At 37.1% G+C, this 14,653-nt stretch overlaps 1 protein-coding gene and 1 long non-coding RNA gene across 2 annotated transcripts in view; one reads left to right on the forward strand and one right to left on the reverse strand.

Moving 5' to 3' along the window:
- Positions 1-3,329: 3,329 nt before the first annotated feature.
- LOC115840984 (uncharacterized) overlaps positions 3,330-14,653 on the reverse strand; it is an 89,918-nt gene continuing 78,594 nt past the window's right edge. Inside the window, exon 5 of the long non-coding RNA XR_011377792.1 lies at positions 3,330-3,404. This is a non-coding gene — a long non-coding RNA (uncharacterized lncRNA). The remainder of the gene's footprint in view (positions 3,405-14,653) is intronic.
- LOC115840979 (alpha-2-macroglobulin) overlaps positions 11,774-14,653 on the forward strand; it is a 40,836-nt gene continuing 37,956 nt past the window's right edge. Inside the window, exons 1-2 of the mRNA XM_030834489.2 lie at positions 11,774-12,136; positions 14,350-14,533. Of these exons, the coding sequence (XP_030690349.1) occupies positions 12,045-12,136; positions 14,350-14,533 (276 nt within the window). The 5' untranslated portion in view covers positions 11,774-12,044. The remainder of the gene's footprint in view (positions 12,137-14,349; positions 14,534-14,653) is intronic.

Genomic DNA, 14,653 nt, shown 5'->3' on the forward strand with positions numbered 1-14,653 from the left:
TAGTGATGATGAATAATGCCTTCAACAACAATCTATATTTAGCATCAATTTAAGAATTAAATTTAATATGGTTCTTCATTTAATAAATATTTGTTATTAAATGTCTATGATGAGTCAGACTGTGTAGGTTTTAAGTAACTAAATATTATTGTTTTTTGTAACCATCTTCTGCTGAAATAAGAGAGGAAAAAAAGAGAGAGAAAAAAGAGGTTATGACTAGTTGATAACATTAAATAGCAAGCCACCTAGTGAAATTCTGTTAACAAGACAAGATAATATAGTCCAGGTGTGTAGTTTTCCAGTGGTTTGGTTTCACAAAAGTTAGAGCATAAATATACAGGGAAGTGAATAGATTCAACATCCTTTAAAAGTGTAACTGAAAGGATGAAATATCTTCTGACTCCAAACACTCCACCCCAGCTTCTGCCAAAGAAAACCGGTGGAAGAATAACTGTCTCTTGACTTAGAAATTAATTGCATTCTTAACGAATTATAAGAATTTTTGTGGTAAATTATGCATTCTTCTGTAAAAATTAAGGAGTCTATGTTAAGACCAGGTTAATACAAAGATGAGCCACAGGAGAAACAGCAGACAAAACTCAAATTTTCCCCTCAAAAGGTCCTATGTCACATGAAAAGCTGCTTCATAGAGTAAATTTTGTTCTAAACATAAAATCTTAACACTTGTTACTCCTCTGAAATAAAGTTTCAATGGAATATCATGTTTACATAACATTTAAATGAATTATAGTAAAAACTTTAGTCTTCACTTAAGAGACTCACCAGATGAAATAACATTCTTCATTTCAGAAAACAAAACCAGTGAAATGTTAAAGGCTTGTGGCAAATAATAATCTCTCAAAACCTCACAGTTTTGCTCTTAACAGTCAAGTTTACATGCTTACTCAGAATCATTGTGGTTTATTGCCAAATCTGCATTACTACAATTACAAATTTTAGTGATAAATTACACAAACTGATAGAGTATAAATATGAAAAAAATCTCAGTTTTTACATAAAAATTGGGTTGAAGTTGTTGGAAATAATCAAAGGAAATTAATATTTTAAAATACCATTAATTGGACCTAGAGGAAATAACTATAAATTTTAAAGAGAAGTGTAAAGAATTTAGGAAGATTCTTAACTCCAATTAATTCACAAACAAGAGAGAACCTGAAACTAGAAATGTAGTCAATGTATTAAGATGTGCTTTATGCATGATAGTGCAGCAGATTTAATCAGGTCATTTAAGCTCCATTTATAAAATTATATCATAAAATATTTATACCAATAACAAAAAATCATCAACTTATTTCATCCAATAAAAATTAACATTTTTTAACTTTCTAATAAAAAATAAAATATGTGAGTGCATTAGTAAGATGGCAGAACAGAAGTCCCCAGCCCTTATCCTCCCACAGAAATACCAATCTGAAAACCGTGCACAAATAAAAATGTCTTTGGGGGAGCTTTGGAATCCAGGTAGAAAGTTGTAGCACCCCAGTGGAGCCAAAGACTGAGGAAAGCTGCCTTGAGAAGGCAGGCTCATACCCTGGGAGCAGACCCATTGACCATGGCCCTGGCTGTAATCTGGTAGTAGCCCTATCTCCCTGTGGATTCAGCTCCAGTCTTGCTTGTCCATGGTCCTGCTACCAGACCCATGTGTCCCAGAATGAACTATGCCCAACTGTGACGCCAGTAGCAGGCCTACCTACCATGGACCTGACTGAAACTGGTAGCATCCCTGTGATCCAGATTCAGCCCCACTCAACCAGAGCCCCGAAGGCACTCCTGTCCATCCAGGGACTCTGGAGGAGCAACATCTGTCTGTGCCCCATGGTAACAGGTCTGGTGACCCTGGAGTCAACTGAAGATCCAAAGCATCCCTGAGACCTGCCTCCAGCCCACTTGACCATGACCTCAGTGATAGTCCCATCAGTCCAGGAACCAGGTAGGAGAAGGTCTTCACCTGCTAAAACTAGTCTGTAAAGACTGGAAGAGGTGACTGCTCATTCAAATGCAGAGACACAAATTCAAGTCTTCAAGGATCACAAAGAATCAGACAAACATGACACTACTAAAGGAAACAAATAAAGGTCCAGTAACCAATCCTTAAAAAATGGAAATTCATGGGGCTTCCCTGGTGGCGCAGTGGTTGAGAGTCTGCCTGCCGATGCAGGGGACACGGGTTCGTGCCCCGGTCCGGGAGGATCCCACATGCCGCTGAGCGGCTGGGCCCATGAGCCATGGCCGCTGAGCCTGCGCGTCCGGAGCCTGTGCTCCACAACGGGAGAGGCCACAACAGTGAGAGGCCCGCATACCGCAAAAAAAAAAACAACAAAAACAACCGCAGAGGTGGTTATATATCAGACAAAATAGATTTTAAGCTAAAAACTGTCTTAAAAGACAAAGAAGGTCATTATAAAATGATGATCGTCAATTCACAGTAAGATATAATGATTAAAATATATGTGCACCCAACATCAGAGAACCTAAGTACATAAAGCAAACATTGAGAAAACTAAACAGAGAAACAGACAGCAATACAATAATAACAGGATAATTCAATACTCCACCCCCTACAATGGACAGATCATCCAGATAGAAAATCAACAGGGAAACAGCAGAATTGAGCAAGGCCATAGACTAATTGGGCCTAAAAGACACATGCAGAAGATAAATGCATATGTATAACTGAATCTCTTTGCTGTACACCTGAAACTAACACAACATGTTAATCAACTATACTCCAATATAAAATAAAAATTTAAATAAATATATAAAACTGCCATGGGTGCTCGGGGCAAAAAAAAAAATACTGTGCAACTCATTCCTCTCAGGTGCACATGGCACATTCTCAAAGATAGAGGATAGATCTCTTACTAGGTTGCAAAACAACTCAACAAATTTAAGAAGTACCTTTTCCAATCACAATGGAATGAAACAAAAAATCAATAATAGAAAGCAAGTGGGAAAATTCACAAATACATGGAAATAAAACAACACACTTTTTAAAATAAATTTTATTTATTTATTTATTTTTTGGCTGCGTTGGGTCTGTGTTGCTGCGTACGGGCTTTCTCTGGTTGTAGCGAGCAGGGGCTACTCTTTGTTATGGTGAGCAGGCTTCTCACTGCAGTGGCTTCTCTTGTTGCAGAGCATGGGCTCTAGGCTTGCAGGCTTCTCACTGCAGTGGCTTCTCTTGTTGCAGAGCATGAGCTCTAGGCTTGCGGGCTTCAGTAGTTAGAGCACGCAGGCTCAGCAGTTGTGGCACACGGGCTTAGTTGCTCCGCAGCATGTGGCATCTTCCCGGACCAGGGCTCGAACCTGTGTCCCCTGCATTAGCAGGTGGATTCTTAACCACTGTGCCACCAGGGAAGTCCCAACTACACACTTTTTAACAACTATTGGGTCAAAAAAGAAATCCAAGGGAAATTAAAAACTATCTCAAGACAAACAAAAATGAAATGCAACATACCAAAACTTAAGGGATGCCGCAATAGCCATACTAAGAGAGAAATTTATGGGAATAAATGCCTATGATATAAAAGAAGAAAGTCATCAAATAAACAATCTAGCTTTACACTTCAAGGAACCAGAAAATGAAGAACAAACTGAACCCATAATTAGCAGAAGAATATCATAAAAATTAGAGAAGGAATAACCGAAATAGAGAAAAGAAAAACAATTTTAAAAATCAATGAAACTAAGAGTTGTGTTTTTGAAAAGATAAAATTGACAAACCCTTAACTAGTCTAAGAAAAAAAGAGTATTCACACAATCAGAAATCAAAGAGAAGATATTACAATTATTCTCACAAATAAAAAAGATTATAAGACATTATGAGCAATTATAAACCAAAAAATTGGACAATCTAGAACAGAGAAATTTCTAGACATAAAACCTAACAAGACTGAATCATGAAACACTGCACAAATCTTTTTTTGTGTTTCAGTTGCATTTTTACCTTTCTTGAAATAATAAAGCATAATATGCCAAAAATGTTGCTTTTTTTCCATCTTCAATATTAAAATGGCTACACAAAAATTCACCAATTTTGATGTTTTTGTTTAAATGCACGCTGATATGACAGCTGTCACAATACAATCTAACAAAATTGTTTCGAATGAAGTTAAAGATAACTAAGCACTACTAGAGCCATCTTACAGAAAAAAAAGAAATGAACTCTTTGGCCAACCCAATAGAAGACAGCTGCCCTAAAGCTTCCTAGGTTTCTAATATCCTTACATTAGATCAGCAAGGCCAGAACAGTCATCTTTTGGTCCAAATTCAAATTTCAAGATGGAGAATCCATATAGCCCTGTTTGGGTCAGGCATCCACCCCTGCTCTGATACACTGTGGTCAGATAGACATGATCAAGGTACAGTCATGACTTTTAGGCACCCACTTCTATGGAAAGTCTGCCTTCTCTGTAAATTGCCATCTACAACAAAAGGAGTTCACATCAACATTATGTAGTGCTTTAAGTTTACCAAGAACTTGCACATTCTTTAACTCATTCAATTCATGTAACTGAGCAGGACCCTATGAGGCCTTCCCAGAATAGACCCACACCCATGTCTTCTACCTGCCTTTTGTCTGTAGAAAAACTTTAGTCAAAGAATAAATCTAGGGGCTTCCCTGGTGGCACAGTGGTTGAGAGTCCGCCTGCTGATGCAGGGGACACGGGTTCGTGTCCCGGTCTGGGAAGATCCCACTTGCCGGGGAGCGGCTGGGCCCGTGAGCCATGGCCGTTGAGCCTGCGCGTCCGGAGCCTATGCTCCGCAATGGGAGAGGCCACAACAGTGAGACGCCCACGTACCGCAGAAAAAAAAAAAAAAAAGAAGAAATCTAATCAGAGAAATAAGAAAATGCAGAAAGGAAAACAGTCAAGCAAGACAAAATAATAATACTTTAGCCATTAAACAAAGTCAAGAACTTTCAGTTCTTCCTCAAGGACTATAGATGATATTCTGAGCCATGTCCTTTGAGCTGTTTTGCAGATACTGAAACCCCCACCAGGTGAAAGAAGTTAACTGTGTGCTGCCCACAAAGCAGGTAGACTCTAGACTGATTGGAACCAGAAGGTTGATGATGTTGACTCCCAATTACATCACCACCAGCCAATCAGAAGAATGCCCACCAGCTGATCACACCCTGCTCCTTGAACACTGTAAGACTCCTTGCCACTCTTATGGAACATAGTACTGGAAGTCCTAGCCAGAGCAATTAGGCAAGAAAAAGAAATAAAGGCATCCAAATTGGAAAGGAAGAATAAAACTATCACTATTTAAGGATGACATGATTTTATATACAGAAAATCCTGAAGATTCCACCAAAAAAAGCTATTAGAAATAATAAATACAGTAAAGTTGCAGAGTATAAAATCAACATACAAAAATTTGTTGCATATCTACATGATAACAATGAGCTAGCAGAAATGAGCCAGAAAGCTAAGAAAACAATCCCATTTACAACTGCAACAAAAAGAATAAAATACCTAGTAATAAATTAAATCAAGGAGGTGAAAGACCTGTAAACTGAAAATTATATGACTTTGATAAAAGAAATTAAAGAAGACACAAAGAAATGCAAAGATATTCCATGTTCGTGGATTGGAAGAATTAATATTGTTAAAATGTCAATATTATCTAAAGCAACCTGCAGATCCAGTGCAATCCTTATCAAAATCACAAGAACATTTTTCACAGAAATAGAACAAAAAAAATTCTAAAATTTATATGGAACCACAAAAGACCCAGACTAGCTAGAGCAATCCCGAGAAAAAAGAACAAAGCTAGAGGTATCACACTCCCTGATTTCATACACTTTGCTTCATAAATAACAATTTTACCTCATATTATATTTGATTATTTCAAATGAAGTAATAGGAGATTGTGTGTTTATAACTTGCTATGAAAACACATAAATTTAAAAAGCAATACCATTTAAAACTTAACAGCTTTAATAGTATCTTACAAAATATATTCCATAATTTTTCTTACAAAATTTTATATTACTAGAAATTGTGTGTTATTTTAAGAACCTGTGATTCAATAACATTTGGGCATAACAAAAATCAAATAAATTAGAGCATCTAAAGCTCTTAGAACATTACTCAGCACAGTCATATAAATAGTAAGCACTATGTAATTACGAGCTATCATTACTGTTGTTGTCCATATCATCATTATCATCTAAGTAATTAAATAAAACTTGACAAATAATTTTATCTTTTCCTATTAAAATCTGATTCTATTGTTCGCTCCCAGACTAAATATAACTCTCTAAAACAAAAGTTCTGACACTGAAAAGTTCCAGAGTGAACATGAGAGTCACAGAGAACAAAGTGGGTTCATAAAGTAAAGAGTCATGAAACAACCCTATGCGTGTGTGCATGCACACACACACTCACACACACATTTTCCATTCACCAAAGGAAAACTCACTCTGAAACATATTCCCTACCTAGTCTCATATTCAAAAATAAACTGTATAGGGTTAGAGATAAAAATATGAAGCACAAATATTTAAATTAGGAAAAACATGTAGCATAGTTTTACAATTTGGGGGTACAAAAGGCCTTCCTAATCAGAAAATAAAACCCCAAGACAAAGTTAAAATACAAGCAACAGAGTTCCTACAAGTAACAGTGATATAATACATCACTAGTAATCATAAACTTGAAAAAGAAAAATATATGTCACGCACCCCTCCCTATCAGATTGGGAAATTTTTTAAAGGCATGGGAAAAATGCAGTTGTAGACATTGCTGGTAGAAGATAATTGGCAGAGTTATTTGTTTATTGGGGTATAGTTGCTTTACAATGTTGTGGTAGTTTCTGCTGTACTGCAAAGTGAATCAGCTCTATGTATACATATATCCCCTCCTTTTTGGATTTCCTTCTCATTTAAGTCACCACAGAGCATTAAGTAGAGTTCCCTGTGCTATACAGCAGGTTTTCATTAGTTACCTATTTTATACATATTAGTGTAGATATGTCAATCTCAAGCTCCCAATTCATCCCACTCCCCCTTTCCCCCCTTGGTGCCCATATGTTTGTTCTCTATGTCTGTGTCTCTATTTCTGGCAGATTCATTTCAGAAAGGGGATGTAACAGTACTATAAAAGTTTTAAATGTGTATACTCTTTTACATAGCAAATTTACAGCACAGGTTCATCATACGAAAATACTTCTACATGCCCCAAAGTATGTATATGTAAGGACAGACATTGAACTCTATTGTTTGTAATAAATTGTTTTAATTCGGGCACTAATTCCTCTGCATCACAATGTAGCGTCTAGTAAAAAAGATTAGATTTGTGAATATCAGTACTCTTTAGAAACTTAAAGGAACAAGTGGAGTTTAATTTAAAAGATAACGTGCTAGGGACTTCCCTGGCGGTCCAGTGGTTAAGACCACACTTCCATTGTAGGGAGCACAGGTTCAATCCCTGCTCAGGGGAACTAAGGGAACTAAGATCCTGCATGCTGCACAGCATGGCCAAAATAGATAAATAAAGCTTGAGAGTCATCAGATCAATCTTAAAAAATAATAAATTAAAATAAATTTAAAAAAACAAAACAAGATAAAGAACAATTTAAAAGATAACACACTAAAATTTTGATAATTTTGAGAAACTATGGCAAGTACATTGTTTAGAAACGATCTGAGGATTTGTTATGCTTTTTATCTTTGTACATTCAAATATTTTTTCTCATTAAAAATTAGAAAGGAGCATTGAGATGGCATAAATGAGAAACACTCTGATCTTTGAGAACATCTCTGTAGATACACATTGCCCTAACTCCAAGTTTGCCCTAGATATTTACGGAAAGGTAAAGCAAGTATACTGTCTGAGAGAGCGAATGTGGTATTCCAGTAACTGAGCTTTCTGATTTTTGAAAGTGGTTAATATGTAACCAGCTGAAATGTCCTTCATTATCACTTATTAGGAACTACGGGTAGCGTATGTGTAACCAGTGGTGCCATTAGAGAAACTACATTCAGTCCCCAGCAAGCACTACAGCAATACAGGGGAAACATTTTTTTCTGTTTATTTTTGTTAAGGCCCAATACCTCCTAATCTTTTTTCTCAATTCCCAAATGATTCTCCTTGTTCTATTTTAATGGCTTTTTCCTGCATTTTGCTCCCTTACCTTCTTTACCATAAACTGCCTTCCTTCTTTCCCTTACCTTCTTTTTTCTCTTAACCCTTTACCTCTTTGCTAAATGCCTCGAAACTGTGCAGAACTTGTCCAAGTTGTGTGCCGTCATTTCTGTCAAGGACTTGGTATTCAGGTAGCCTAACTTTCTTTATTTGGATGCTGCCCTACATCAAAGCCCACAGCAGACAGGTGAACTAGACCTCTTTCTCAGTCATTAAGATTCAAAATATAAATATTAATTCTGACAGGTACAGTAAGGTTTTACTCTGACTAGTAAAAACCTTCTCTTGACCATTTTCTTAAAATGTCCCTTCTTTGGGACTCAGAGATCCCACAGTCTCCTGTGTTTCTCTCTCTCTGTCTAGCCATTCAGGTTACATTTGGGTGCCCTTGCCTAGCTCTGTCCTGGACTATTTTCTATTTTCATCCCATATTATCTATTTCCATGGCATCAGCTCTCCCTATAAGCTGATAAATCTCTAATCTGTACAAATAGGCCAGATCTCAGTAAACTGGTGGTGTTCAGATTGCTTTAACTTTAACCTACAATAAGAATTTTGTATATTTTCATGAGACAGTTTGCAATGTAACACTGAAATCACATTTTCACAATGTAACCTTTACATTGTGACTCAGGACACTCATAGTTAAAGATAGAGATGATAGAGATAGTAATAAAGAAAGAGAAATTATATTAGTTAGGATACAAGTTTTACTGCTCGAACAAAGATATCTCAAAATGCAAAGGCTTTTAAATAAGAGAAAGTGTTTTTCTCTTACATGAAAGTCCAAGCTAAAATGGCCTTTGGATGATTCAGGGATTCAGTCTATGCCTCCTTTTTTCTTTTTTTTTTTTTAACATCATTGTTGGAGTATAGTTGATTTACAATGGTGTGTTAGGTGCTGCTGTATAACAAAGTGAATCAGCTCTACGTATACATACATCCCCATATCTCCTCCCTCTTCAGTCTGTCCTGCTTGTTGTTCTGCCTCCCTTGACACATGGCTTCCATCTTATTACCTACAATGGAAGATGGGACAACCGCCCACATGTCCACATTCCAGCCAGTGGTAGGAAGCAAAGGGAGGCACAGAACCTAGCCCTTCCTTTTTAAATCATGAACTGAAAGTTGCATACATCACTTGCACTCACATGTCAATCACCAGAATTTAGCTGTATACCATGCCCAGCCTTAAAGGAGAAGGCTAGGAAATGAAAGTTTTCAGTGAGGCAGTTTGTGCCCAGAGAAAACTCAGGTGTTCTAGTATTAAAGACAGAATTGGAGAAGGGGTAATAGGACACAACCAAAGTTTCTGCTGCACAACATTGAAACGAATATTTCCAAAATCAATAGTTTCACTTATTCTGTTTGGTACACTGTGTTTTCTATTTTATTGTGTTCTATTACTTTTTTTTTTTTTTTTTTTTTTTTGCGGTACGTGGGCCTCTCACTGCCGTGGCCTCTCCCGTTGCGGAGCACAGGCTCCGGACACGCAGGCTCAGCGGCCATGGCTCACGGGCCCAGCCGCTCCCCGGCAAGTGGGATCTTCCCGGACCGGGGCACAAACCCGCGTCCCCTGCATCGGCAGGTGGACTCTCAACCACTGCGCCACCAGGGAAGCCCTCTATTACATTTTTAAAACTCTTGGTCATGACTCACTGATCATGACATTACAACTCACTATAGATGGTGACCCATAATTTGAAAAACATTGCTTTAAACCTGCTATGTCTAATCTGATAACCAGTAGCCACATGGGCTATTGAGCTTTTGAAATGTGGCTAGTCTAAATTAATATGTGTTGTAAGTGTAGAATTCATACCAGATTTCAAAGACTTAGTATGAAAAAAGAATTTAAAGTATCTCATTAACAATTTTTATATTGATTAAATGTTGAAATGATAATGTTTTGGCAATACTGAGGTAAGTAAATTATATCATTAAAATTAATTTAATCTGTTTCTTTTTGTTTTTCAATGTGGCTACTGGAAAATGTAAAATTACATAGGAGGCTCACCTTATATTTTTATTAGATCACACTGCCTTAAGCTCTAGATGCAAATGTTAAACTCCCTACGAATATTATTACTGGACTATCCCACAAGCGCTTTCTAAAACTAGACTCTTTCTCTTCCCAACCCTCAGCCCTCTGTTCTCCTTCCCACCCTGTTTCCTGTGTTTCACTCAACCAGTTAAAGGCAATGCAAGTCACTCACTCAGTGACCAACCAGGAAAACTGAAAAGCACATTCTCCTTTACCCATCACATTCATGTATTCACTGTGTACTATAATTTTACCTCTTAAATATGATATAAATCTGTCAACCTCTATCCAATCTCATTATGAACACCCTAGCTCAAAATATCATCATTTCTCACCCATATAATTGTGCAACTCCTACCCTGCCTCCTGGATTGCCTCCTTCCAATCAGTCTTCCAAATTTCAGTAAATGTGATCTTTCCAAGAAACAAATCTGGGGAAGTCACTTCACTGATTACTCCCCAAATACCCTAGTAGTACCAACAGGTTCCTTTTTAATTTGAAGCAAGCTTGCTTCACCACTTTTCTAAGTATACAGGCATTTTCTTCATACCAAACACTTTTCATTTTACCAAACATTTCATGATGGTTTTTACCTCCTGTGCCTTTGTTTATGTCATTCCTTATGTGCTTAGAATGCACTTTTTATCTCCTACTTCCCTCTGGCTAACCACCATCCACACTCTAGAACTTGATTTACATTTTGCTTTACCTTAGATTTCCTTTCCAAGGCCCAGGTTTGCATTGTGTGTCCCTGTTCAGTGCTCCCAGAGCATCCTGAACTTCTCCAATAATGATGTCTGGCTACTGTATTTTTATTGCTTATTTGTCTGCTTTTACACCTGCAAGAATGTGCAATCTGTTTCTTCATATTTGATCATCCATCTCCATGATTTTGTATGATTCCTAGACCAACTAGGCTCAATAAACACAAAACAATCAAACAGTTGGATGAATGAATGGATGAATGGATGGGTGGATGGATGGACAGATGGATGGATGAATAAAACAGTTAACACGATTAAAGATTGAAGGGGAGTTGCACATTTAGAAGGCAGTAACAAAATGTGTTTGTATAGTAGATGATAAAGGCAATTGGTATCTTTGTTAGGCACAGTAAGTCAAAGCTTGTTTCTGAGGTCCTGCTACTTCTCCTTTCATCTTTTCACTTCCTTAATACAGGAAAATATTTCTATCATCATTCTTCCACAACCTAACTCTTTATCTGCAATCCAGTAAAAACCCCAAGCTCAAAAAGCTATTCTTTTAACCCAATGTCTTTTGCATAGAGGACTGCTGAATTCTGAAACTGCTTCAACATTTGAGGTAGACATATCTGATGGAGGACTTGCAGGCAGACTGACTTGTAGTGAAATACCTATTTTGAGCCTGTCTTGTGTTGCTTAAATTATAGCTTCCCCTGCCAGCTATTCATGCAAGAGATGTGAGGAAAGCCATACAAGGCACTATGGGGAAGTGGAAAGGAGGGAGTAAGAGAGAGAAGGGGTTGAAAAGCCGATTAGCTGCTTTACGGTAAAACCCAGGGAAAGTGAGCACTAATGGGAATGTGGATTTTATCCCTCCAGGAATCCTATTTAGCCCACCAGGAATTAACCTTGACTGTAATTAAGTCCCTGAGAGCAATGACCCTTTCAGAGAATGTTCAAAGACCTCTACTTTGTTTAGACACCTTGTGTGGGTGGAACTTCCTGTTTACACAGAGAACAGCATAAAGCCTAGTTGCTCTGAGGAATGTTTGGGACCAGACCAACTGCAGGGAGAAAGGCACAATACAGTCTGGTCTCCTCTGGTCCCTTCTCCCTGCAGCATGGGGGAGAAGAAGAACAAACTCCTCCATCCAAGTCTTACTCTCCTTCTTCTGGTCTTCCTGCCTACAGATGCCTCAGTCTCTGGAATACCGTGAGTTTCACATAGAGCATAAACTTGAAGAGTCCTTTCCTTTATTTCAAATCCTCCTTATCATTCATTCGTCTTCCCTATGGAACTGTCACCTTCTTATCTTTAAGGTGTCTTCCAATTATGAGATTTTACAAATCTGGTTTATTCAGTCTTCACTTATTCTTAACCATTTTTCTCCAACTCTCTGGATCTCTGAATCTCTGAATCTCTAAATTCTCTGGAGATATACAAAGACTTTCTAAAGGGCATTGGAAAGTGATTCTTTTAAAGGAATCAATTTTCAGATCCTCACATTCATATTGATCTGCTTGAGACCATGCTATTTATCCTTTCTTACCTCCCCTGTCTTAATTTCCTATCTTTCACTTTAAAAGAGAAAGACAAACCTCCCTCAATCAGATGTTACTGTAGAACACTGTTCTGGAGTATAAAAATCCCTAGGGTGCCAAATAAAGGAGCAATTTGAAATACCGATGTTGATGTTGAGAAAGCAAAGGACTCTAATGACAGGAGAAAAAATCCTTTTGCAGATCTTGTGGCGACGAATTCTTTGTTTCAACAAAATTGAAGGAAGATCTAAGGGAAATACCAGCTGATAAACAATTAGAAGCAATTCTTGATAATAGGGCACTGGGTGATCTTTGGCATATAATGCAGAAGGAGTTACAAGAACTGGTAAAAATGATATAGTTGTTTCATCTGTCATTTATTTACTTTTAAGTGAACAATTTTTCATGGTACTTATATCTACACAAACGAAAAACAGCAACAGAGTTAATGTTAGACCTTATTTAATTCTTGCAATAAGGAATATCCATCCATGGATATATAAGAACTCATTATTTTCATTAAAGATGTACTTCAAAAGTATTTTGATTTTATATATAATAAATATGAATCATAATTTGTAATATACTTATTTTGTTTTGATCAGTTGTATACTAGTAAGACTTTTGAAAACAATTCAATCCAGAAGAAAATGTTTAACATTTACAGCTTTAAGGTCACATTAAATTTAAAAGAAGAGTTGAAGTTAAATTTATATACCCACATATAATATTTCATATATATGTGTATATATATATGCATGTGTGTATATACATATATGTATATACACACATATATATATAAAAACAAAGAAGGAAGAGTGATCCATAAAATATTTTGAAGCATAGAAATGTTAGGACAAACTTCTGTGTGGTAAATGGCATGAAAGTTCACAGAGGAAAAGGGGGAAAGATGCTAAATTTCTGATCATTACAAAAAGAACATTTTGATGTATTTTTTAAATAGATCATACTGGATATCTTATCACTATGATATTTAAGATTCGATGGGAGATGTACAAAAAAGTAATGTAAGTTTTAATTTAAAATTTCATCAAAAATAATATATTTTACTATTGTTTAAACTTGTGATAAAAAATAGATGTTTACTTGAATACATGTAAGGAGGGCGTAGTGTCTAAAAATAGGAATTCTGTGAGCAAAAATGTTAGAAAACTCAAGTGTCAATAAATTATATATGAGAGCATTGAGAAAGTTTCTGTTCTGTTCATGAGGACCCCAAATCCAATCTCTAGAAGATCACTCTTGAGTAGACCATTTTTGTCTACCCTGAGTTGAAAGGCAAATATTTAATATGCAAACATCCAGGGTTAGGTAACACACTAAGATTTCATTAGTTGCTTAACACGCTGAGACTTTAAGGACTCTCCTTAAGCCTCAGAGTGGAAAGCAAGAACTTGCCATTCCATTTTTACAGGCTTGTTTTATATATATATATAAATAAATAAAAGTTCTGTAAGTGGATTGGTTTCTGTAGTGTTCCACATGAGAACTTGCTTGCTTTTTACAGCAACCCTAATGTAAAACAGATTTACAGCATAAATATATATAATTAGCATATTTTTATTTGAATTCAGATGCTCACAGATTGATATTTGGGTTCCTTAAAGTGAGGTACACCTGCAAATGTTAACCTCTTAAAGCCTCACTTCAAGTAAAATGTTCACTGACATGGCACTGACGATGGAAAGGGGAGTAACTCCCACGCATGCCCTCCAACGGCAGAGATCAATTTCATGCTTATCAACATGTCTTCTCTTGGCATAGAACTAACGATAGTAACAAGAATTATGGCGGAAGATAGTGCTGCTGGTAATAATGCCTCGCCTCCTACACTCTCCTCTAACTGGATTCCCCCATCCCCAGGCACTACATGGTGCTGGTCCCCTCCCTGCTCCACACTGGGACCCCTGAGAAGGGCTGCCTCCTTCTGAAGCACCTGAATGAGACGGTGACCGTAAGCGCCTCCTTGGAGTCCCTCAGAGAGAACAGAAGCCTCTTTACTGATGTGGTGGCAAAGAAAGACTTATTCCACTGTGTCTCCTTCACTGTGAGTATGGCTGTTTGACTTAAAATACTTGTTTCTATCGGTTGGGAACATAGGCAACCAGAATTCAGTCAAGATAAGACTTTGAGAGGCTGGCATGGACTTCAGGAAGGAATCTAACTG

Source organism: Globicephala melas, chromosome 10 (assembly GCF_963455315.2).
Source record: "Globicephala melas chromosome 10, mGloMel1.2, whole genome shotgun sequence".
In the NCBI taxonomy this organism is placed as follows: domain Eukaryota; kingdom Metazoa; phylum Chordata; class Mammalia; order Artiodactyla; family Delphinidae; genus Globicephala; species Globicephala melas.